The 26,691-nt window shown below is 45.3% G+C and overlaps 1 protein-coding gene across 1 annotated transcript; it reads left to right on the plus strand.

Annotated features, from left to right (window-relative positions):
* GINS2 (GINS complex subunit 2) lies at positions 1 to 25,788 on the plus strand. Its single transcript, XM_079907164.1, has 6 exons — positions 1 to 105; positions 335 to 449; positions 18,933 to 19,032; positions 21,793 to 21,919; positions 22,134 to 22,338; positions 25,660 to 25,788. Exons 1-5 carry the CDS (start codon positions 16 to 18, stop codon positions 22,257 to 22,259), a joined length of 558 nt encoding a protein of 185 aa, XP_079763290.1. The 5' UTR covers positions 1 to 15; the 3' UTR covers positions 22,260 to 22,338; positions 25,660 to 25,788.
* Positions 25,789 to 26,691: the final 903 nt, after the last annotated feature.

A 26,691-nucleotide genomic window follows, 5' to 3' on the forward strand; every position in this document is an offset into this window, starting at 1 on the left:
GCCGCGGGCCCCACCATGGACGCGGCCGAGGTGGAGTTCCTGGCCGAGAAGGAGTTGGTCACCATCATCCCGAACTTCAGTCTGGACAAGATCTACCTCATCGGGGTGAGACCCGCCGGGCCTCCGGCTCTCCCTGGTCGGTTCCCGCTTCCGGGAGGGGGGCTGGGCGGCGGGTCCAGCGCCCACAGGTGTCGTCTGGCGGCGTTCGGGACCCAGCGCAGATGAGCGGTGGGGCGCAGTGTGGCCGAGAGCGCGCTCGGGCTTCAAGCCCGTGGACAGCAGAGGTCCAGCGATGCAGTTTTGAGGGACGGTGTGTGTGTGTGTTTGCTTGCAGGGCGACCTGGGGCCTTTCAACCCCGGCTTACCAGTGCAGGTGCCTCTGTGGCTGGCGATCAACCTGAAACAGAGACAGAAGTGTCGGCTGCTCCCCCCCGAGTGGATGGACGTGGGTGAGCACGTGGAGGGGGAGTGGGGTGTGGAGGGGGAGCGGGGTGTGGTGGGGGGGCGGGCCGTGGGGGCTGGGGTCGCCCTCCCGCGGGTGGAGGCAAGCGGTCCTTCCAGGGACGCGGCGTCGCTCATCAGGTGAAATCAATGAATGCTTCCCAGCCTCAGCTGCGCGAGGCCGCGGACCACTGTTAGTAATGGTCGTTTGGGGTATGTGTACAAATTCTACTTAAGGTTTTGATTTTAAGATATTTCCACAAACTTTTTAATTTTAATTCTAGTTTTATATTGCAGTATAGTTGATTGACAGTGTTGTAGTAGTTTCAGGTGTTCAGCAAAGTGATTCAGGTACATATACATGTGTCTACGCTTTTGCAAATTCTTTTCCCACTTTGGTTATTACAGAATAGTGAGCAGAGTTCCCTGTGCTGTACAGTAGGTCCTTATTGATTATCTTTTTTTCCCTCCCCCTCAATTATCTTTTAAATATCATAGTATGTATATGTCAACCCCAAACTATCAGTTTATCCCTCCCCTCCACCTTTCCGCTTTGGTCACCGTAAGTTTGTTTTCTAAGTCAATGAGTCTGTTTACGTTTTGTAAATAAGTTCATTTGTATCTTTTTTTTAAGATTCCGCATATAAATGTTATCATATATTTGTGTTTCTCTGTCTGACTTATCTCACTTAGTATGATAATCTCCAGGTCCATCCATGTTGCTCCAAGTGGCATTCTTTCTTTCTTTTTTTAATGGCTGAGTAATATTCCATTGTGTATATGTACCACATCTTCTTTACCCATTCCTCTGTCGATGGACATTTATGTGGCTTCCATGTCTGGGCTATTGTAAACAGGGCTGCAGTGAACATTGGGGTGCATGGATCTTTTCGAATTAAGTTTTGTCCTGGTAGATGCCCGGGAGTGGAATGGGCTGGATCATGTGGTAATGCTAGTTTTAGTTTTCTGAGGAACCTCCACACTGTTCTCCATAGTGGCTGTATCAGTTTACATTCCCACCAACAGTGCAAGAGGGTTCCCTTTTCTCCACACCCTCTCCAGTATTTATTGTTTGTAGGTTTTTTGATGGTGGCCATTCTGACTGGTGTGAGGTAATATCTCATTGTAGTTTTGATTTGCATTTCTCTAATGATTAGAGATGTTGAGCATCTTTTCATGTGCCTGTGGACGTCTGTATGTTTTCTTTGGAAAAAAGGCTATTTAGGGCTTCCCTGGTGGTGCAGTGGTTGAGAGTCCGCCTGCCGATGCAGGGGACACGGGTTCGTGCCCCGGTCCGGGAAGATCCCACATGCCGCGGAGCGTCTGGGCCCGTGAGCCATGGCCGCTGAGCCTGCGCGTCCGGAGCCTGTGCTCCGCAACGGGAGAGGCCACGGCAGTGAGAGGCCCGCGTACCGCAAAAAAAAAAAAAAAAAAAGGCTATTTAGGTCTCCTGTCTGTTTTTTGATGGGGTTGTTTTTTTGTTTTTTTTTTTTTTGATATTGACCTGCATGAGATCTTTCTAAATTTGGCAGATTAATTTTTTGTTGTTCACATCATTTGCAAATATTTCCTCCCATTCTGTGGGTTGTTTTTTCGTTTTGTGTATGGTTTTCTTTGCTGTGCAAAAGCTTTTGAGTTTAAAGAGGTCTGTTTGTTTATTTTTATTTTTGTTTTTAAGTTTTATTTTATATTGGAGTATAGTTGATTAACAATGTTGTGTTTGGGACTTTGCTGGTGGCGCAGTGGTTAAGAATCCGCCTGCCAGTGCAGGGGACACGGGTTCGAGCCCAGGTCTGGGAAGATCCCACATGCCACGGAGCACCTAAGCCTGTGTGCCACAACTACTGAGCCTGCATTCTAGAGCCCGCAAGCCACAACTACTGAGCCTGTGTGCCACAACTACTGAAGCCCACGTGCCTAGAGCCCGTGCTCTGCAACAAGAGAAACCACTGCAATGAGAAGCCGGCGCTCAGTAACAAAGACCCAACGCAGCCAAATAAATAAATAAACAAAACAATGTGTTAATTCCTGGTGTACAGAAAAGTGATTCAGTTATACGTATACATGTATCTGTTCTTTTTCAAATTCTTTTCCCATTTAGATTACTAGGATATTGAGCAGAGTTCCATATGCTATACAGTAGGTGCTTATTGGGTATCTATTTTAGATATGGTAGTGTGTATATGTCAGTTCCAAAGTCCAAATTTATCCCTTCTCTCTATTTCTCCCCTTTAGTAACCATAAGTTTGTTTTCTAAGTCTGTGAGTCTGTTTCTGTTTTGTAAATAAGTTCATTTCTCTCTTTTTTTAGATTCTTCATATGAGTGATATATGATATTTGTCTTTGTCTGGCTTACTTTGCTTAATATGTTAATCACCAGGTTCATCCATGTTGCTACAAATGGCATTATTTCATTCTTTTTTTATTTTTTAATTTTTTTAATTGAAGCATAGGTGATTTTTTTAACATCTTTATTGGCGTAGAATTGTTTTACAATGGTGTGTTAGTTTCTGCTGTATAACAAAGTGAATCAGCAATACATATACATATATCCCCATATCTCCTCCCTCTTGCAACCCCCCCCCACCCTCCCTATCCCACCCCTCTAGGTGGTCACAAAGCACCGAGCTGATCTCCCTGTGCTAGCATGGGTGATTTACAATGTTGTGCTAATCTCTGCTGTACAGCAAAGTGACTCACATATGTACACATATATACATTCCTTTTTTTCCTAAAGAGTGATACATTAGATCATTTATTTGTGGCAAGACAGATATTTCCATAGTGCATTTTTTCCCATGATAGAAGCTTTAAATATTCCCTTATTTTCCTTAGAAATTTGATTTTTGCTTGAAATGGACTAGATTTTTCAAGATTTTAAAAAAACTTTTTGTTTATTGAAGTATATTTGATTTAGTGTTGTGTCACTGCTGTACAGCAGAGTGACTCATTTATACACGTACACTCATTTTTTATATTCTTTTCAATTATGCTTTATCCCAGGATATTGAGTATAGTTCACTGTGCTGTATAGTAGGACCTTGCTGTTTATCCATTCTCTATATAATAGTTTACATCTGCTAACCTCAAACTCCGATTTGATCCCTCTCCCCCACCGCCCTCCCCCTTGGCAACCACAAGTATGACCTCTTATGTCTGTGAGTCTGTTTCTGTTTTGTAGGTAGGTTCATTTGTGCCGTATTTTAGATTCCACATATAACTCATATCATATGGTATTTGTATTTCCCTTTCTGGCTTATTTCATTTAGTATGATAATCTCCAGGTCTATCTGTGTTGCTGCAAATGGCATTACTTCATTCTTCTTAATGGCTGAGTAATACTCCATTGTGTATATGTACCACATCATCTTTATGCATTCATATGGTGATGGACATTTGGGTGGCTGACTCGTCTGGGCTAATTGTAAGCAGCACTGCAGTGAACATTGGGGTGCATGTATCCTTTCAAACCATGGTTTTCTCCAGATATATGATATATGGTAATATATGGTATCATATGGTATATATGATATAATGGTAATTCTATTTTTAGTTTTTTAAGGAACCTCCATACTGTTCTCCATAGTGGTTGTGCCAATTTACATTCCCACCAACAGTGTAGGAGGGTTCCCTTTTCTCCACACCCTCTCCAGTATTTATGGTTTGTAGAGTTTTTGATGATGGCCATTCTGACTGGTATGAGGTGATATCTCATTGTAGTTTCAATTTGCATTTCTCTAAGAATTAGCGATGTTGAGCATGTTTTCATGTGCCTGTGGACGTCTATATGTCTTCTTTGGAGGAAAGTGTATTTAGGTTTTCGCCCATTTTTTTATTGGGTTGTTTGATTTTTCGATATTGAGCTACACGACCTGTTTGTAAATTTTGGAGATTAATCTTTTGTTGGTCACATCGTTTGCAAATACTTTCTCCCATTCTTTGGGTTGTCTTGTCATTTTGCTTATGGTTTCCTTTGCTTGCAGAAGCTTTTGAGTTCAGTGAGGTACCATTTGTTTTTTTTTGTTTTTGTTTTAATTTTTAAGAATTTATTATTTTTTATTTATTTGTTTTGGCTGTGCCAGGTCTTTGTTGTGGCATGCAGGCTTCTAAGTTTTGACATGTGGGCTTCTTAGTTGTGGCCTGCAGGCTTCTTAGTTTTGGTATGCATGCAGGATCTAGTTCCCTGTTCAGGGATCAAACCAGGGTGCCCTGCATTGGGAGCTCAGAGTCTTTCCCACTGGATCACCAGGTAAGTCCCTTTTTGTTTTTTATTTTTATTTTATATTGGAGTATAGTTGATTAACAATGTTGTTATTTTCAGAGGTACAATGAAGTGATTTAGTTATACATGTATGAACTCTTTTTCAAATTCTTTTTTCATTTAGGTTATTAGAGAATGTTAATCAGAGTTCCCTGTGCTGTACAGTAGGTCCTTGTTGGTTATGTATTTTAAATATAGTAGTGTGTACAGTAAGTCCCTACATATGAACCTTCAAGTTGCGAACTTTCAAAGATGGGAACGTGCGTTCACATGTCCAGTCACGTCTGTTAGTTCACGTGTCTGTCGTACATTGCCATGTGCGTGCATCCTCTACAGGTGGTTGTGCTTTGGTGTACTTTACTGTATAGAGTACGCTAGTACAGTATCTTTATTTCAAGCCCAGGATGTCCGGAAGCAGGCATAAAAGCAGCGGTGATGTAGCTGGTACTGCTAAGAAGCGCCAAGCAATAATAGTGGAAACAAAAGTGCAAATAATTGAGAGAGTGGAGCGAGGCGAAAAGATGGCAGATGTCGCTCGTTCTCATAACAAGAATCGTTAACCACCAGCACGATCCTAAAGAAGAAGGACAAGATCATGGAACGTGTGAAGGCTGCTGTGCCGATGATGTTGACAGTGATATCAAAGAAGCGTGGAAAAGTGATGGAGGAGGTGCAGAAACTTCTCAATAGGTGGATGGCGGATCAGCATCAGCGTCGAGTCCCACTCAGCTTAATGCTGATTCAAGAGAAAGCCAAAAGCCTTGCAGAGGAAACACGGCAAAGAATCAGAGGGCACATCTAATGCCAGCCACGGCTGGTTTCATCGGTTCAAGGCTGGAGCCAGCTTCACAAGGTAAAAGTAAGTGGTGAGGCAGCGAGTGCAGATACGATAGCTGCCCGGGAATTTCCTGAAACGCTTTGAGAAATTATTGATGAAGGCGCGAATTTACCCGAGCAGGTGTTTAATGTGGATGAGACAGGACTGTAGTGGAAGAGGATGCTGGACTGAAGTTACATCGGCAAGGAGGGAAAGTTGATGCCAGGCTATAGAGCAGCAAAGGACAGGCTAACTCTGTTGTTTGGTGGCAATGCTTCTGGTGCTATGAAGCTGAAGCCTCTGTTAGTTTATCATTCAGAGAACCCAAGAGCCCTTAAAAACGTAGCCAAGGGCTCTCTTCCTGTTGTGTGGAAGAGTAACCCCAAAGCCTGGGTTACACAGGCCATTTTCCAGGATTGGTTTTTCCACCACTTTATCCCAGAGGTAGAGAAACATTGCTTGGAGAAGGACATCCCGTTCAGCATTCTTTTGCTGCTCAACAGTGATCCGGGCTACCCCCCATTCATGAATGACTTTCATCCCAACGTCAAAGTAGTGCATCTGCCACTGAATACCATGTCGTTAATCCAACATATGGACCAGGGAGTTGTAGTGACTTTCAAGAAATATTATTTACGTCACACTTTCGTCAGGCAGTAAAGGCAAGTGACCAACAGGAACAACTTTGTGACAGTTTTGGAAGGACTGTAACATCTACACGGCCGTAAAAAAGATTGACTTTTCTTGGCATGACGTTATGGCCGTCACCATGAATGGGGTTTGGAAGAACCTTTGCCCACAGTTTGTTCACGATTTTCTTGGTTTTGAGAAGGTGGATGAGGAGTCCAAAGAAGTCTTCAGCAACGTAGTGACCCTCAGCGAGAAGCTGGCGCTAGATCTGCAAGAGGACAGCTTCATTGAACTCGTTGCTGTGCAGCACGAGGGGCTTACTAGTGAAGACCTGAAGGAATTGGAGGCCCAGAGAAAGGACAAAGACAAGAAGAAGAAGTAACTGAAGAATCGAAGAGATTCACAACACAGGAAATTGCAAGGGGATTTCCTTTATTTGAGGGGGCACTGTTGGTTTTTGAGGCACAGGACCCTAACACAGAACGGTACACGAAGGTTGCAGCAGTCGATCAGAATGCAGTCCAGTGCTACCGTGTCATGTGTGAGGAGACAAAAAGAGCCACTACCAAGACATCACTGGATCGTTTTTTCAAGAGGGTAGATAGAATCGATCCAGCAAAGAACCAGAATCTGTGCCGTGAACGTCAGGCGTGAGTGACATTGCGGCTTGCCCTCCGTCTCCTGTTGCTGACGGTCCTTCAGCTCTACCATGTCCCACCTCCCCTCCCTCCTCCAGTCAGTAACTCCTCTTGCCTGTTCACTCGATGCCAGCTCTATGCCAGCTGTTGTACTACTGTACTGTTCAGGGTACTGTAAGATTTAAAATGTTTATTTTTTGTGTTTGTTTTTATGTATTATTTGTGTGAAAAGTATTATAAACCAATTACAGTACAGTACTATATAGCCTATTGTGTTAGTTGGGTACCTACGCTAACTTTGTTGGACTTGTGAACAAATGGGGCTACGAATGCCCTCGCGGAATGGAACTTGTTTGTATGTGGGAAACTTACTGTATATGTCAATCCCACACTCCCCGATTTATCCTTCCCCTACATCGTTTTCCTTTGGTAACCGTAAGTTTGTTTTCTAAGTCTCTGAGTCCGTTTCTGTTTTGTAATAAGTCCATTTGTATATTTTGTTTTAGATTCCGCATAGAAGCCGTATCATATGATACTTGCCTTTCTCTGTGTGGCTTACTTTACTTAGTATGATAATCTCCAGGTTTGTCTGTGTTGCTGCAAATGGCATTATATCATTCCTTTTAATGGCTGAGTAATACCCCTTTGTATATATGTACCACATCTTCTTTATCCATTCCTCTGTCAAAGGACATTTAGGTTGCTTCCATGTCCTGGCTATTGTAAGCAGCGCTGCAATGAACATTGGGGTGCATGTATCCTTTCGAATCATGTTTTTTCCCCATATATATGCCCAGAAGTGGGATTCCTGGGTCATATGGTAGCTCTATTTTTAGTTTTTTTAAGGAACCTCCATACTGTTTGCCATAGTGGCTGTACCAGTTTACATTCCCAACAACAGTGTAGGAGGGTTCCCTTTTCTCCACACCCTCTCCAGTATTTATTGTTTTTAGACTCTTTGGTGATGGCCATTGTGACCAGTGTGAGGTGATATCTCATTATAGTTTTGTTTTTGTTTTTGTTTTTGCGGTACGCGGGCCTCTCACTGTTGTGGCCTCTCCCGTTGCGGAGCACAGGCTCCGGACGCGCAGGCTCAGTGGCCATGGCTCACGGGCCTAGCCGCTCCGCGGCATGTGGGATCTTCCCGGACCGGGGCACGAACCCATGTCCCCTGCATCGGCAGGCGGACTCTCAACCACTGCACCACCAGGGAAGCCTTCATTGTAGTTTTAATTTGCATTTCTCTAATAATTAGCGACGTTGAGCATCTTCTCATGTGCCTGCGGCCGTCTGTATGTTTTTTTTTTTTTGGTGGTATGCGGGCCTCTCACTGTTATGGCCTCTCCCGTTGCGGAGCACAGGCTCCGGACGCGCAGGCTCAGCGGCCGTGGCTCACGGGCCCAGCCGCTCCGCGGCATGTGGGATCTTCCCAGACCAGGGCACGAACCCGTGTCCCCTGCATCGGCAGGTGGACTCTCAACCGCTGTGCCTCCAGGGAAGCCCTTGCGTCCATTTTTTGATGCGGTTATTTGTTTATCAAGCTGCATGAGTTGTTTGTAAATTTTGGAGAGTGATCCCTTGTCAGTGGCATCGTTTGCAAGTATTTTCTCCCATTCTGTGGGTTGTCTTCTCGTTTTTATGGTTCCCTTTGCTTGCAGAAGCTTTTGAGTTTAATGAGGTCCCATTTGTTTATTTTTGTTTTAATTTTTCTTTTACTTTGGAGTTTAATTGATTAACAGCGTTGTTATTTTCAGGTGTACAGCAAAGTGATTCAGTTATACATATACATGTCTCTCCTCTTTATCAAATTCTTTTCCCATTTCGGTTATTACAGGATAGTGAGCAGAGTTCCCTGTGTTACACTGTAGGTCCTGTTGATTATTTATTTGAAATGTAGTAGTGTGTATATGTCAGTCCCATACTCCCAATTTATCCTTCTCCTCCACCTTTCCCCTTTGGTAATTGTAACTTTGTTTTCTAAGTATATTTTATTTTAGATTCTGCATATAAGTGATATCATGTGATATTTGTCTTTCTGTGTCTGGCTTACTTCACTTAGTGTGATAATCTCCAAGTCCATCTACGTTGCTGCAAATGGAATTATTTTATTTGTTTTTTTTAATAGAAGTATCGCTGATGTATAATGTGTGCATCTCTTCTGTACAGCAAAGTGATTCGGTGATTCACATACATACATTCTTTTTTTAAAATATTCTTTTCCATTATGGTTTATCCCAGGAGGTTGGATGTAGTTCCCAGTGCTAAACAGTAGGACCTTGTTTTTTTTTTTTTTAAAAAAAGTTTATTTATTTATTTTTGGCTGCATTGGGTCTTCGTTACTGCGCACTGGCTTTCTCTGGTTGCAGCGAGCGGGGCTACTCTTCGTTGTGGTGCGCGGGCTTCTCATGGCGGTGGCTTCTCTTGTTGCGGAGCACGGGCTCTAGGTGCACGGGCTTCAGTAGTTGTGGCACACGGGCTTAGTTGCTCCGTGGCATGTGGGATCTTCCCGGACCAAGGCTCGACCCTGTGTCCCCTGCATTGGCAGGCGGATTCTTAACCACTGCGCCACCAGGGAAGCCCTAGGACCTTGTTTTTTATCTGTTCTGAGTATGATAGTTTGCATCTACCAACCCCAAACTCCCAGTCCATAGCTCTCTCCCTTCACCCGTCCTTTTTGGCAGCCACCAATCTGATCCCTGTGTCTGTTTCTGTTTTGTAGATAGGTTCATTTGTGCCATATTTTTGATTCCACGTGTAAGTGATATCACATGGTATTTGTCTTTCTCTTTCTGACTTCACGTAGTATGATACTCTCTAGTTGCATCCATGTTGCTGCAAATGGCATTATTTCGTTCTCTTTTATGGCCAAGTAGTATTTGATTGTATATACGTACCACATCTTCTTTATGAAGATGGACATTTAGGTTTCTTCCATGTCTCAGCTATTGTAAGCAGTGCTACCATGACCACAGCGGTGCGTGTATCTTTTTCAGTTATAGTTTTGTCCGGGTATATGCCCAGGAGTTGGATTGTTGGGTCATATGGTAGCTCTAGTTTTAGTTTCTGAGGAACCTCCATACTGTGCTCCACAGTGGCTGCACCAACTTACATTCCCACCAACAGCATAGGAGGGTTCTCTTTTCTCCACACCCTCTCCAGCATTTATTGTTTGTGGGCTTTTTGATCATGGCCGTTCTGACTGGTGTGAGGTGATATTATAGTTCTGATTTGCATTTCTCTAATAATTAGCGATGTTGAGCATCTTCTCATGTGCCTGTGGATGTCTGTATGTGTTTTTTGAAGAAAAGGCTATTTAGGTCTCCTGTCCATTTTTTGATAGGGTTGTTTGCTTTTTTGATATTGAGTTGCATGAGCTCTTTGTAAATTTTGGAGATTGATTTCATGTCGGTCACATCCTTTGCCAGTATTTTCTCCCATTCTGTAGGTTGTCGTTTCGTTTTGTTTATGGTTTCCTTTGCTGTGAAAAGCTTTTGAGTTTAATGAGGTCCCATTTATTTTTGTTTTGGTTTTAATTTTTATTTTATATTGGGGTTTCGTTGATTAATAATGTTGTGTTAGTTTCAGGTATACAGTATAGTGATTCAGTTTTATATATACACGTATCTACTCTTTTTCAAATTCTTTTCACATTTTGGTTATTACAGGATAGTGAGCAGAGTTCCCTGTTTTATACAGTAGGTCCTTGTTGGTTATTTATTTGAAATATAGCAGTGTGTGTATGTCAGTCCCATACTCCCAATTTATCTTTCCCCTCCACTTTTCTCCTTTGGTAACTGTATGTTTATTTTCTAAGTCTGTGAGCCTGTTTCTATTTTGTAAATAAGTCAGTTTGCATATTTTGTTTTAGATTCTGCATATAAGCTGTATTGTATGATATTTGTCTTTCTCTGTCTGGTTTACTTCACTTAGTATGATAATCTCCAGGTCTGTCTGTGTTGCTGCAGATGGCATTATGTCATTCCTTTTGATGGCTGAGTAATACTCCAGTGTATATATGTACCGCATCTTCTTTATCCATTCATCTGTGGGTGAACATTTAGGTTGCTTCCCTGTCTTGGCTATTGTAAGCAGCACTTCAATGAACGTTGGGGTGCATGTATCCTTTCGAACCGTGGTTTTCTCCAGATATATGACCAGGAGTGGGATTGCTGCATCTTATGGTAGCTCTATTTTTAGTTTTTTAAAGAATGTCCATAGTGTTTTCCATAGTTACTGTACCAATTTACATTCCCACCAACAGCATAGGAGGGTCCCCTTCTCTCCACACCCTCTCCGGTATTTATTGTTTGTATACTTTTTGATGTTAGCCATTCTGACTGGTATAAGGTGGTATCTCATTGTAGTTTTGATTTGCATTTCTCTTATAATTAGCGATGTTGAGCATCTTTTCATGTGCCTCTTGGCCCTCTGTATGTCTTCTTTGGAGAAAAGTCTATTTAGGTCTTCCCCTATTTTTATATCGGGTTGTTTGGGGTTTTTTTGATATTGAGCTGCATGAGCTGTTTGTAAATTTTGGAGATTAAGCTTTTGTCGGTCACAACGTTTGCAAGTATTTTCTCTCATTCTGTGGGTTGTCTTGTTGTTTATGGTTTTGTTTGCTTGCAAGAGCTTTTGAGTTTAATGAGGTCTCATTTGTTTATTTTTATTTCCATTATTTGAGGAGACAGATCAAAAAGATCTCGCTGTGATTTATGTCAGAGTGTTCTGCCTATGTTTCCCTCTAAGAGTTTTTCGTATCCCAGCCTTACATTTAGGTCTTTAATTCTGTTTGAGTTTATCTTTGAGTATGCTGTTAGACAGTGTTCTAGTTTCAGTCTTGTGCATGTAGCTGTCCTGTGCTGTACACACTGGTACACTGTGCATCAGTGTAGCACCCTTTATTTAAGAGACTGTGTTTTCTCCATTGTGTAGGCTTGCCTCCTTAGTCGTAGATTAATTGGCCATAAGTTTGTGTGTTTGTTTCTGAGCTTTCTTTGATCTATATGTTTTGTGTTCGATCTATATTTTTTGTGTTTGCCTGTAGCATACTTTTTTGATTACTGTAGCTTTTTTGTAGTATAGTCTGAAGTCAGGGAGCCTGATTGCTCAAGTTTCGTTTTCTCTTGTCAGGATTCCTTTGGCTCTTCTGCATCTTTTTTGTTTCCATACGCATTTTAAAATGTTTTGTTCTAGTTCTGTGAAAAATGCCACTGTTCATTTGATAGGGATTGCACTGATTCTGTAGAATGACTTGGGTAGTATAGTGATTTTGACAACATTGATCTTCAAGTTGAAGAACATGGTATATCTTTGCATCTGTTTGTATCATCTTGGATTTCTTTCATTAGTGTGTTAAAGTTTTCAGAGTACAGGTCTTTTGTCATCTTAGGTAGGTTTATTCCTGGGAATTTTATTCTTTTTGATGTGCTGGTAAATGGGATTGTTTCTTTAATTTCTGTTTCTGATCTTTCGTTGTTAGTGTATAGAAGCAACAGATTTCTGTGTATGTATTTTGTATCCTGCCACTTTGCTGAATTCATTGATCAGCTCTTGCAGTTTTCTGGTAGCATCTTTAGGATTTTCTTTGTATAGTATCCTGTCATCTTCAAACAGTGACAGTTTTACTTCTTTTCCAATTTGGATTCCTTTTATTTCTTTTTCTTCTCTGATTGCCATGACTAGGACTTCCAAACTATGTTGAATAAAAGTGGAGAGGGTGGACATCCTTATCTTGTTTTTTTTTGTTTGTTTTTTTTGTTTTTGAAGATATTGGGGGTAGGAGTTTATTAATTTACTTATTTATTTTTGCTGTGTTGGGTCTTCGTTTCTGGGCAAGGGCTTTCTCTAGTTGTGGCAAGTGGGGGCCACTCTTCATCGCGGTGCGCGGGCCTCTCACTGTCACGGCCTCTCTTGTTACGGAGCACAGGCTCCAGACGCGCAGGCTCAGTAGTTGTGGCTCACGGGCCTAGTTGCTCCGCAGCATGTGGGATCTTCCCAGACCAGGGCTCGAACCCGTGTCCCCTGCATTAGCAGGCAGATTCTCAACCACTGCGCCACCAGGGAAGCCCCTTATCTTGTTCTTGATCTCATAGGAAATGCTTTCAGGTTTTCACCGTTGAGTATGATGTTAGCTGTAGATTTGTCATATATGACTTTTATTATGTTGAGGTAGGTTCCCTCTATGCCCACTTTCTGGAGAGTTTTTATTATAAATTGGTGTTGAATTTTGTCAAAAGCCCTTTTTGCATCTATTGAGATGATCATATGGTTTTGTTTGTTTTTGTTTTATTTATTCATTTGTGGCTTACTTGGTTCTTCGTTGCTGCGCGTGGGCTTTCTCTAGTTGCGGCGAGCAGGGGCTACTCTTCGTTGTGGTGCGCAGGCTTCTCATTGTGGTGGCTTCTCTTGTTGCAAAGCACAGGCTCTAGGCACGTGGGCTTTAGTAGTTGTGGCTCGTGGGCTCTAGAGCGCAGACTCAGTAGTTGTGGCGTGCAGGCTTAGTTGCTCCACGGCATGTGGGGTCTTCCCAGAACAGGGCTCGAACCCGTGTCCCCTGCATTGGCAGGCAGATTCTTAACCACTGCGCCACCAGGAAAGTCTGATCATATGGTTTTTATTCTTCAGTTTGTTAATGTGGTGTATCACACTGATTGATTTGCAGATATTGAAAAATCCTTCCAACTTTGGGATAATCCCACTTGATCGTGGTGTATGATCCTTTTAGAGTATTGTTCAATTCAGTTTGCCAGTATTTTGTTGAGGATTTTTGCATCTGTTCATCAGTGATATTAGCCTGTAATTTTCTTTTTTTTATGGTATCGTCTGGTTTTGATATTAAAGTGATGGTGGCCTTATAGAATGAGTTTGGGCGTGTTCTTTCCTTTGCAATTTTTGGGAATAGTTTCAGAAGGTTAGGTGTTAAACTCTTCTCTGAATGTTTGATAGAATTTAGCTGTGAAGCCATCAGGTCCTGGAATTTTGTTTGTTGCGAGTTTTTTAATCACAGTTTCATTTTTAGTACTTGTGATTTGTCTGTTCATGTTTTCTGTTTCTTCCTGGTTCAGTCTTGGAGGGTTGTACCTTTCTAAGCATTTGTCCGTTTCTTTTAGGTTGTCCATTTTACTGGAATAGAGTTGTTTGTAGTAGGTGCTTATGGTCCTTTGTATTTCTGTTGTAACTTCTCCTGTTTCATGTGTAATTTTATTTATTTTAGCCCTCTCCCTTTTTTTTTCTTGATGTGTCTGGCTAAAGATTTATCAATTTTGTTTATCCTTTCAAAAAACCAGCTTTTAGTTTTATTGATATTTTCTATTTTTTCTTTGTCTCTGTTTCATTTATTTCTGCTCTGATATTTATTATTTCAGTGTACTATCTTTGGGTTTTGTTTTTTTCTTCTTTCTCTAGTTGCTTTAGGTCTAAGGTTAGGTTGTTTATTTGAGATTTTTCTTGTTTTCTAAGGTAAGATTGTATTGCTATACACTTCACTCTTAGAACTGCTTTTTCTGTATCCTATACATTTTGGATGGTCATGATTTTGTTTTCATTTGTCTCTAGGTATTTTTTAATTTCCTCTTTGGTTTCATCAGTGATCCATTGGTTGTTTAGTAACATATTGTTTAGCCTCCACGTATTTGTGTTTTTACAGTTTTTTTCTTCTAGCTGATTCTAATCTCATAGTGCTGTGGTCGGAGAAGATGCCTGATATGATTTCAGTTTTCTTAAATTTACTGAGCCTCGCTTTGTAGCCTAGCATGTGATCAATCCTGGAGAATGTTCCACGTGCACTGGAAAAGAATGTGTATTCTGTGGCTTTTGCGTGGAATGCTCTGTAAATATCAGTTAAGTCCATCTGGTCTAATTTATCATTTAAGGCTCGTGTTTCCTTATTGATCTTCTGTCTGGATGATCTGTCTGTGATGAAAGTGGGGTGTTAAATCCCCCTACTATTACTGTTACTGTGTTACTGTCAATTTCTCCCTTTATGGATGTTAGTATCTGCCTTATATATTGAGGTGCTCCTATGTTGGGTGCATATACATTTACAATTGTTATATCTTCTTCTTTCATTGATCCTTTGATCATTATGTAGTGTCCTTCTTTGTCTCTTGTAACTGTGTTTATTTTAAAGTCTAGGGACATCCTTGGTGGTGCAGCGGTTAAGAATCCACCTGCCAGTGCAGGGGACACAGGTTTGAGCCCTGATCCGGGAAGATCCCACATGCCACAGAGCAACTAAGCCCATGCGCCACAACTACTGAGCCTGCGCTCTAGAACCTGCAAGCCATGACTACTGAGCCCGTGTGCCACCACTACTGAAGCCCGCATGCCTAGAGCCCGCGCTCCACAACAAGAGAAGCCACTGCAATGAGAAGACCGTGCAGCACAATGAAGAGCAGCCCCTGCTCACCGCAACTAGAGAAAGCCTGCATGCAGCAACGAAGACCCAATGCAGCCAAAGATAAATAAATAAAAGTAAATATATCAAAAAAAAATTTTTTTAAAACCCAGAGACCAGCATGAGGAACAGAGTCGTTACCTTACATTAGAGAGAATGCATGACAATAAGGCATCATCCATCCAAGGCAATATTGTTTTTGGCCACCTAAGTGGATGAGGTTGTGACACAGGGTGCAGACATAGATGAACCTTTATTTTTTATTTATATTTTTGGCTGCGTTGGGTGTTCATTGCTGCACGCATGGGCTTTCTCTAGTTATGGTGAGCGGGGGCTACTCTTTGTTGTGGTGCGTGGGCTTCTCATTGCAGTGGCTTCTCTTGTTGCAGAGCACGGGCTCTAGGCACGACGGCCTCACAGGCCTCTAGAGCGGAGGCTCAGTAGTTGTGGCGCACGGGCTTAGTTGCTCCGTGGCATGTGGGATCTTCCCAGACCAGGGCTCAAACCCGTGTCTCCTGCATTGGCAGGCAGATTCTCAACCACTGCGCCACCAGGGAAGTCCCGATGAGCCTGTAAAATGTTGCATTAAGTGGGAGAAGAACCAGACACAAAGACCAACTATTGTATTCTTCTATTTATATGAATCGTTCAGAGCAGGCAGATCCACAGACAAAGAAGATTAGTGGTTGCCTAAGGATGAGGGTTTGAGCAGGTGATGGAACCATTATGGGGTTCCTTTTGGGGTGATGAAAATGTTCTGAAGTTGATTGAAGTGATGGGTGCACAACTCTGTGAATATACTAAAAAACCATTGAATGGTGAATGGTATGGTATGTCGATTATGCCTCAGTAAAGCTGTTGGAAAAAAACCGAGAAGAAAATACCGCATCAAAGAGGCACACGGTCTTCTTCCTGAGCCGTTGCAGTCTTTTTCTCACCTGGAGCTATGAATGGCTCATTACTAGTAAAGAATGAATGTCACATTTATTTGGGGTCGGGGTTGGGGGGCATATGAAATTTGAAAAGCCTCTGAGAGATTTTGATTATCCCCTTCCCTTTGGAAATCACCCGGGGGTACCTACCTCCTAGAAGCTAGGACACTTGGAGCCAGGTGCACTCAAATACAGTTTAAGAAAGATTGCTCGCGCGTTTTGTCTTTACTTCCTGTCCCAAAGGGGTGTGTGAATCTGGTGGTCCTGAAACATGACAGGAAACTCCAGTCCCTTCTGCTCTGAAGGGCGTTTTTTTAAGCAGGGGCCTCCCCACCCACCCACCAGGCGCTGGTTCTGTTGGCACTGCATCCCTTTCTGTCAGTTTTGGCCTATTCTAACCCAGGTGTTAGAGGGCAACAGCCTGTGTTGTGGGAGGGCCAGAGTCAGAGGGAAGGTGTGGAGACAGTCTGCCTGAGGCCTCTCGTACGCCTGGGCAATCGTGCGCTGACGAGGCATGGAAATCACTAGTCATCCCGTGGGTCCTGCCCAGGAGCTAGCTGCTGCTCCTGCCCCTGTAGATTGGTTCCACCTGTTCTTGGACGGCATGGGAATGGAATCGTCTGGCATGTCAGTTTTCCTCTGACTTCTCTTATTCATCACAGTGTCTTTGAGATTCGCCCTTGTTGTTGCACGTGTCATTGCGTCATTCTGTTATCGCTGTTACCGCTGAGTAGTGTTTCCTCCGTTGCGTGAGGATTCCGCAGCTTGACCCCCCCATCCTTCTGTTGGTGCATATTTGGGTCGTTTCCCATTTTAGGCTACTGTGAAGAAGGCTGCTTTGAGCAGTCGTGTCTCAGTCTTTTTGCGGGTATGTATTTTTATTTCTCTCAGGTAAATAAACACCTAGAGTCGGGGAACTGGCAGCTCGTAGGGCAGACTGTGCTTCGCTCTGTTAGAAGCTGCCCAGGAGCCCTGCAGAGTGGTTGAGCCACTCCTGTAACCCCAGAAGAGACGTACGAGCTCCTGTTGTTGCACTCCGGGCCGTCACTGGGTATGGTCGGTCTTTTTGATTCATTGCAGGGTTTGAACAGAGGTGTTTCATACTCTGATTTAGATGTGGAAAAGAAAGAGACTCAGTCTGTGGTGTGGAGATGAGTGTGGGGAGGGGGCGGTAGGGGGTTAGCCCGGCAAGAGCTCAGGGTGGCTTGCCCAGTGAGTTGATGGAAGCAGGCAGATGTGGTTGGCATCTAGGCGTATTTTGAAGAAAAGGGACAGCAGGATTTGCTGAAGGACAGACCATGGGATGAGAGAGAGGAGGTAAGGGTGCCCACTGGGGTTGCTGGTGGGGCTGCCCTTTCCTGAGACATTGCAGGGACAGTGTGGACCAGGGTGGGAGCCGGGAGAGGGTTTGAACATGCGACACTGGAGGTGCCTGTTAGACATCCGAGTGGCAATTTTGTGGGCAGTGGGGCACCTGAGTCAGGAGGTCAGGGGAGGGGCTGAGCTGGGATTCTAGGTGTGGAAGGTGTCATGAGAGCATAGGTGGCGTTTAAATGAAGTGGGATGAGAACACGTGGGATATGGGTGTAGGCAGTGGAGAAGGGGTGAGGGAAGGAGCTCTGTCCTCCAGTGTGTTGAGGTCAGGAAGGCCTGGAGGAGCCGGGGAGATGAGAGGAGAACTTGGGGAGAGTGGTATCCCAGAAGCCAAGTGATAAACACACCCCAAGTACTGGCCCTTGTCAGACGTGACGAGGCCTGAGATGTGGCCCTTGGGTTTGGCCGAGCAGAGGTGGTGGCCTCGGTGAGCCGTGTCAGAGGGTGGGATAGTCGCCCACCCGAACAGTTAATGCCGATGTCAGGGAACTCTTGAAGGTTTGTTGTGAAGGGCGTGAGAAATGGGTTGGTAGCTGGAGAAGGATTTGGTGTCAGGGGAGGATTTTCTTTTTAAGCTGGAAGATGTTGCATCGAGTTTGATGGACGGCTCCGATAGCGAGGGCAAGAGGGATCACTCAGGAGTGGGGACAGGTGCCGGAGCGGTGTTCTGTGCAGGTGAGAGAAGGTCCAGCGCGCCCCTTAGAAGGATGCGGTGGCGGTAGTGTGCGGAGCCCCGCAAGGTGTTGGGGAGAAAGCATGGAGAGGGCGGGCAGGATGGAAAGTGAGAGGGTGTCTGGAGCAGGGGAGTGTAAGGATTGCAGGGTAGCACCGAGGGCCCCTGGAGATGCGTGGCCAGTCATTTCACACGAGGCCCCACTGCAGAGTTCTGTGTGTCCCTTCGCCATAGCGTGCAGTGGCGGGTTCAGGACTCGGGTTTTCTCAGGCCAGGGGGAAGGACAGAAGGGGAGAGGGGTGAGGCGTGTGGAGATTGTTCCTGTGGATGGAATTGGACTCAGCAGTTTGATTCCAGACATGGGGCGTTCAGCTCTGTATTAGTTGTAAGTTGTCTTGCTGTCTGCTGAACAGGGTTTAATATAAAAGTAAATTTCTCCGGTCACTGGTTACTGTCATCACTGCTTGCATCAAAGGTAGAATACTTCACTCTTTACCTAAGAAAAGAACTTCAGACTCTGACATCCTGTTTTCAGTCATATATTCTGCAGGCCCAGCAATAACCCAAATCTACCACCTTCTCTAAGAGAAGTGCTTGAGGAAATCGGCCCAGTGATGTCTAGTTACTGCTATGTTATTTCAAAAAGTGGGTTTTTTTAATGTACTTTTTAGTTGATTGACTAGCTAATATAGGTACTTGGTAAATTTGGACGGTTTTAAAACTATATTTTGCTCGTGGTCATGGTAAAATGTACACACTTCTAAATTTCAGAGAAGTTGGAGGAGATTCGGGATCATGAACGAAAGGAAGAGACTTTTACCCCTATGCCCAGCCTTCACTACATGGAGCTCACCAAACTCCTCTTAAATCAGTAAGTACCTCTCACTTCTTCGAACCCACATGCACGATGGAACCCCCAGTTCCCAGCCCACCTCCTTTCGTGTTCCACGCTCATTACCGAGGGAAGTGGTAGCTTTGGCGCCCAGGTCCTCAGCCGGTAGTCTGGGAGTCGTTTGTGGGCACGCACACACTGGCCGGGCTCTGTCTCTCCCTGTTTCTCTTTTTTCCCTTTCTCCACCCTTCCCTCTCCTGGTGGATCCCGTGGTTCTTTCCATTCTGCGTCCCACCCGTCACTTGATATTGGACTCTAGTGTCAGCCCATCACCTCCAGCAGTAGCCTTTTTCTGAACTGCGAATGCGTCATTAGTCGAGCTGCACCCCTTTTCCCCTTTGGGCCTGTGCGTCTGCGCTCTTGTATCTCTTGCACAGGAAGGGCCAGGGGTCGCATTTTCCTTCGACCCTGGGCTAGAAGGCAGGTCCACTGGGGCAAAACTGTTTCCCCTCATCCAGTTCAGGCTCCCCACGGGCTTCTAATTCATTCTCCGCCTTGAGCCAGAGCGGCCTTGCAAAGATACAGCTGCCACGTGAGTCCCCTGCTCCTCGGAGCCTCTCTAGGGTCTGAAGTCCTGATCGTGGTATTCGAAGCACCGCACAGCCTGGTTCCCTTCTCCCGTCTCGCACCACTCTCTGCAGTCCTTCCCTCCGATTCTCTAGGGTGCAGGCTCACGTTGGCCTCCTTCACTTCTTCACACATGCCCAGGTCCTCAGAGTGCACAGGCACACGCGTGTGTGTGTGTGTGTGTGTGTGTACACCGTCCTTCTGCCCCGTGAGTCCACCTGTTCCCTGCTCCCTCCTCGGGTTTAGCATAGCAGGTCCTCCCTCCCAGGTTACGTGTACCAGTCCTCCTGGCAGCTCTGCACCCCTCTATAGCATTTGTCAGGTGTAATGCTCTAACTGCTGTGCCTGAGCTGTTCCCCACCCCCGCCCCCAGGTCTCATGGGCAGGGACTGTCTCGCCTGCCCCTGCACAGTGCCTGGTACTCACATGTTTGTGGAATGTCGGGGGCAGGCAGGTGTGGCTACTTAGAATGTAATTTGCACAATGTCAAGCTTTTGAAGCCCTGAGCACCTTTTCATTGATGGATTCAAGAGCAGAAGCAGAACCAAAGTTGGAAGCTCCCTACTGCCTCCCGAAGAGCAGCAGGGGCCGGGGGCCCACCTGTGGAATTCAGGTGAAAATCTGCACAACATGGACTTGTCCTTGAGTTGACATGTGGCTGCAGTTGTGTAGTTCACAACATTCTCAGCATTCAACATGCTAAGCATCCCACCAGGTAGTGGAGATGGTCATGTAGGCTTGAGTTCCAGTTTCGTGGGGAGGAGATGCGACCCTGTTGACAGATGTGGTATAACCCTGCAGTGTGTGCTAATGCTGTTCAGAGTATGTCGGGGTGCAACCCTCATGCCTGGTGCTGCCAGAGGAGGGATCCCTGGCTTGGAGGCTGAGGGAAATTTACTAGGGGAGAGGGCAGTGTAGGTAGAAGGACAGAAGGTGAGAGGGCCTGGATTTGTGGAGCAGGGCTGTTGGGACCGGCGTGGACTGAGTGAGGGCAGGGCGGTGGACGCGGCGTCCCCAGGAGAGTGTTCAGGCAGGTGGGCGTTATCCGGAGGATATGAGAGGGCTGCTTTTGTAGGGGAGTGTGACTTCAGAAGGGAGAATATGGGAGCAGAGGGGAGGCCGGTTCATCTTCAGTTTTTGAAGTTCAATGAGTTACGTACGCAGTGCCTATCGAAACCCTTGTTTTATAATTTCTTAGAGCCATGCATTCAGTGAAGGGACCTCGGTTCTGCAGTGCAGTTCACGAGGAGCTGGGGTCCTTTGTTCTTTAACCTGCTGTTCAGAGCATAAGATCCAAATGTTTGGGTCTTAAATAAAATCTACTGTATCAATTGTATGCTACTGATTCTCCATCTACTCATCTTGAGCTATTTTAGCCTGTGGAGACAGCCTTGCCAGGTTACCCTAGGACGCCTGGTGATCCGTGATGTTGGCTTTTGCTTTTGTCTTCTAGTTTGTCTCTTCCTTCAAAGGTTAGTTTAGTTTACAAATGTGTCACACAGGAAGGCTCTCAGTGCGGCCCCGCTGGCTCCAGTCAGACTGTTACCCAGAATTTGCTGTGTATAGGTGTGCTGTTTATGCTCATTTGCGATTTGTTCTGTGACTTCTGCAAATGTATCTTTGTTTTCTCTGTAGAGTGGGACACTCCTATCCTTCAGGGATTTTGTGAGGATAGAAATGCCTGGCACAGAGCCTTCGTCTTCTTTCCCTAGTGGGTTCTAGCCCTTGGATAACAGATGGGGTATTAGCATTAGAGGTCATGACTGCTGAGCCAGCCTTTGAAAGAAATTCATTCTCGATGGAAATTCTATAGCATAGAACACTCAGTTATCCTGAGTCAGGGGAGGACCGACTCAGAGCTGCTTCTCCAAGATCTCATTTTTTTTGGTGAATAACAGAAGTCCTTGTACCACAGCCTGCCCAGGGACAGGTAACATGAGCACAGATAACTCGGTGAGGATCACGGCTGAATTTTCTTGGCACCAAGCTTAACCGCTAGAAATCCTTACATTTTAAAAAACTGAAAAAGCGAAACCAATTTTGAGTCTAGAACAGCTTGTGCATTTTTGCCTGAATCCAAGCAGCATTTACACAAGCCACTTCTACCTGGAAGTTGCCTTAGTTCGCTGAGTGCTTCCTTATACGATTTATTTCACCTTTTGCTTCCTTTAGTGCTTCAGACAACATCCCGAAAGCAGATGAGATCCGGACCCTGATCAAGGACGTGTGGGACACTCGCATAGCCAAGCTCCGGGTGTCTGCTGACAGCTTCGTGAGACAGCAGGAGGCACACGCCAAGGTGGGCATGCGGTGGGCCGCCCACGGAGGCCGGATGCTCTGGGGGACAGCCCGCGGCATCTTGTCTGCTTAGGGCGTCGCGGGAAGGGATAACTAGCCATGCGGGGCTTTCAGAAAATTATTACTCATTGGTTCCTTATTTTTTATCCAGTAGATTTAACCTTTCGTGAAATCAAAGACTCAACCAACCCGGTCTGTTTGCCCTTGTGTTTTAGCTGGATAACTTGACCTTGATGGAGATCAACACCAGTGGGGCTTTCCTCACACAAGCGCTCAATCACATGTACAAACTCCGCACGAACCTGCAACCTTCTGACAGCTCCCAGTCTCAGGACTTGTAGGCAGAGACTGGTTTGTAGAGGCCCGTGTCTGCCAGCAGGAGGCTCACCGGGTGGCCTGAGCGCTCGGGACGTGACAGAGGTACTCACATTTCCAGAGTTCTAGAACTATTTCTGAATGTATGCAAAAAACTGCAGTGAATCAAGGGGTGGGTTCATAACCTTGTTGGCAAGCAACAGGCTTGTGCTTAGTCCTCGAGACATTCTGTAATTCCATGTCTGTATCTGGGAGCCAGCTGTCCTTTCATGGGGAAACGAGAAAAGCATTGGCAGAACGAATGATTTCGCTAGCAGAGCTCTGGGTCTCCTGCACGGGACTGTTGTGTGCAGGTGAGTGTTCGGTGCCGTCCAGTGTTGCTTTTAAGACGGAGATGTAGCAGGATGGTAAGATGGAGATGTAGCAGGATGGTAACGTGGCCTCGGCCATTCTTCTCCCTTCTTGACCCTCATCTCTGGGGCTAAATTTAGTCTGCTACAGAGGCTCTTCACACGGAGGAGGACAGCAGATGAGTGGCGAGTGACAGCAACCCATATTTATCATCTAAGCCCTGATACACAATAAAGATGGAATCAACCCACATCTCTGTTGGGTTTTTTTCCTGCATAACTGCCACACAAGGGAGCAGGCCAAGTGGCTAGAATGATCTGATGGACCAAACTTGAGAGGTTTAGCAGGCAACTGTCAACTTCCGACCGACACTCTGGGTATCTCTTGTTCTCTTGGCTGTTTCTGGGTAAGGCCCTAAGGGTTGCTTATCAGCAAGAGGAAAGTCAGGACAAAATCAATTCCATGTTATCGAGTGTATGAGTGAAGCTGAAGACACGACCCCAGGGGGAAAAGTGGGGCCTATTACATGGTTCTTGATGAACTGAGGGGAAGACAGTTCTAGGCAGCAATGGCTCAGGTAACGGTATTGGTTTTTTCCCCTAGGAGGAAAAGTTTAAGCGCTAGCATTGCTCAGTCCCTTACAGAAAAGTACATTACCGCAGGAGGCGGCCGGGGGGAGATCGTCTCGTCATGTAATGAGTAGGTTCGGTAACCAGCTGGTTTCCAATGCTAGCGCCGTCAATCAAAAGCAGTCACATGCCATCTCAAGGGTTATGAGGGGTACGTGTGCGTGATCAACTGGGCCTAAAGAATATCTGCTGGTGTTTTTACCCTTCAGTGTTTAAAATACAAACTTACTTCAGGTTGCTCAAGCAGCTATTGTTTAAGCACCGAAGGGCCGCACATGGAGGGATGAGGACCTAGAAGACCTGGTCTCCATCACTTAAGAGATGACAGGACTTGTCTTTTCATCTCTCTCTTATGCAGAATCCTTCAGAGTTAATCTGGGGAATGTTCTAGAATGAAACCACATGTTACTGTGGCAGTTTAGGAGTCCTGTGTATCTCAGATTTCACCCCGAATCCCCTTCTCTTAAAACCTGGCCGAGGCACAGTCGAATGTGTCTTCACACTTTACCTTAAAGCTGTGTAATTGTTGAGCTCTTATTTTTATTTTTTGGCCTTATTACAACATAGAAAAGATTTTTCTCTTAAGATGATTTAGGAAGATTTTATTTTTTGGATGTTGTCAGAAATTACAGCAATATATTCATAAATACCTAATTACTACATTCAACAAATAATATTACAATACAGTTAATTCAAACAAGTACACTTAGAACAGGTTTAGTTTCACAGCATCTAAACTGCCCCCCAGAGTGACCGAGGCACTGTTCCTCCTCCTTCCATGTACTGGTTGACTGTTCTAGCAGTTAAGCATAGGTACATACAGAGTAACACGACTGATTGATTAGCATGGTCTTCCTCGGGTCAAGGTAGAGTTAAGGAGTTAAGGTTAAGCGCTGGATCAGAAGGTTGGGGACAGGCTACTGCAAGTAGTAAAGTCGATAGTGTGGTTACTTGGAAGAGGACAGGGCTGCTGCGAAGTGGCTAATCCACGCTGTACGATGAACAGCGTCGCGGTGCTGACCATCTCCATCTGGTGGCAGGTCCCTGGAACTTGCTACACTTTAAGCCGTGGCCCAGAGGGAAGGGGGGTATGCAATCTAATGTTGGAGATGTGACAGCATCGTGAGCTACTTGACGAAACACCATCCCACGTACAAACTTAAGACTTCCTGTTAGAATACTTTAATGCGTCGCTACTTTGCTGAAGGTGTCGGCTCCTTTTAATATTCTTTGAGTTTCCCTGAGGGTGTATAATCTATGAGCATGTATGCCAATTAAGTGTTTTGTTTCCTTTAGAATATAGACTACACTGTTGAAGAGCCTATCTTGGTCACTTGTCTGAGATAATGGATTAAGATTACGATATTTCACATCAGTTTGGCTTGTTTCTACGTGTGGCGCCAAGTTTGGGGGAAAGCTCTGGGTTGTTGCTAACGATCTGATTAAATGCAGAACCACACGACTCACTTTTGGAAGGGATCCCATCCTGCACAGGTTTAGCGAAACCCCCTTCAGAGGGCAGACGGCAGCCGTCTCTCCCAGGTGCCGTGGGAAGACACAGGTCGTGCAGGACTGTTCACAAAAGTACTGACACAGAAGTTGCATGATCAGTTCTAGAGCAAATGTGGTGCACTTCTGAACTTTGTCTTTCAAACTCAGTGTGAAACAGCTGAACAGAAAGCTTCAGGGATTCCATATTTCTCTGTCAGTTTTTAAGCCCAAACTGAAAAGAGGCTCTGATGCTACCATGCTCTTTCAGAATAAGTGTTTTCAGATTATAAAACTAATTACTAAATGGAACAAAAAAACCCCCAAGATTGGGTACTATGTCTCAGTGGTGCAGAGACATAGTACCCAATCTTTTGTTTTCAAGACACTTTGTTTCCTTTTTCTTAGTTTATTCATGTTGCCTTACGGGTTTGTATTTATATTCTGATTGTCCTATTACTTCTTGAGCCTTAGAATATCCAGAGACCCTCACAAGTCGGTGGGAGTATGGGGAAGCAGAGTGATGGAGCAGCTCAGAGGCGGGGCAGCGGGGAGGCAGGCAGTTCTAGCTCAGTGACACAGCTGCACCCCTGGGCAGGCGTCCCTTTAACCTGTGTGCCGCGTCCTCCTCCCCAAAAGCAAAACAGCCGCAGACACAGGCGCTCCCCTCAGGTGGTAACAGGATGGGGCTGTGCATGTTATCAGATCTACTCATCCCTTTGCTTTTTGGCCAGGACCCCTACCAGAGCCGAGGAGCAAAGGCATCCAGACATTTTCTACTATGGAGTTAGGAGGACTGGGGGGAAGCGTTAAGATGTAGTAACCCTTAGGCCTTCAGAGCCAGCAAGCAGATTTTAGGTAGAGAAATTCAGTGACGTTTTGCCCTGATCGTTGGCAGTGGGGCTCCCTCTAAACACCTGTCGCCACCTGTGGCACATGGCGCTCTGTGTCTTTGCAGGGGAGGAGGCCCCGGAAGAGCCCTTAGTTCTCGTCAAGTCGTTTCTGTAGAGAGAAAAGCACTTGCTGACTGCTGCTAACACTGGCGGCACTTTTCGTCTGAGTTTGCTAATAACTGGAAGATTCTTGGCAGATATACAGAGCAAACTGTGTGGGAACAGATAAAGTGACACAACGCCATCTGCCAGCAAGCTGTTCCGCGCAGCTGAGGTCTGGGGCCGAGGGCGTGGCCACTTCCTGAAGGTCAGCCAGCCCTTCCCCTGGCCCAGGGCGCGATGCTCGGGTCCCCTCTCCCTCCCCCCTCCCCCGGGCAGACCAACAACCACTGGCTGCTTTGGCCTCTGGTTCAGGCCCACTTGGGCAAGAGATGCCTTCCTGATCTAGATTTCACGCTGCCTGAACCTGCCTCATCCCCGTTCCTAGCCGCTCCTGTGGTTGGCACAGTAAGTCAGTCCAAGAAGAGAAGTTCTGCGCAGACATTGTTCACCCTACTTTCAGGCTGGTACAAAGCTTTGCATCTAAATAAATAAACCCTATACAGTTTCTACTTTGCACCTGCGCAGACTGCCGTAAGACACCTCAGCATCCTGCCCCAGCAGCCGCTCCCTTCCTCAAAGGCTCTTAACGAAGCCCATGTGCGCCTGCGTGCGTGAAGGTGCACACACAGCGTCCACCTGGCTCCCACCGGAGCCCGCCCCTCCTCGCTTCACAGCATGGGCTGTGGTGAACTGGCTGCTGTCCGGAGCAGGGGCGGGGCGCAAGAGGAAGTGAGGCGTAACCATGGCTTTCTACATCATCACTCTGGTGCAACTCAAAAATGAAGTGATCGCATAGGCGCCAGTGGTAAGCTCTTTACTTTTCTTCTTCTTTAATTTTTTAAAAAACACTTCAATATCTTAACGTCCTGACCAGCAGCAGTACAAACACTAAAAAGCAAGGATTTTTTTTTTTTTGCCCAGAAAAACAAAACAAAAACAAACAAAACCCCCAAACAAGAAAACAAACAACAAAAATCCCTCCAAACCACATATTA

The sequence above is a fragment of the Stenella coeruleoalba genome, assembly GCF_951394435.1.
Source record: "Stenella coeruleoalba genome assembly, chromosome: 20".
NCBI lineage: Eukaryota > Metazoa > Chordata > Mammalia > Artiodactyla > Delphinidae > Stenella > Stenella coeruleoalba.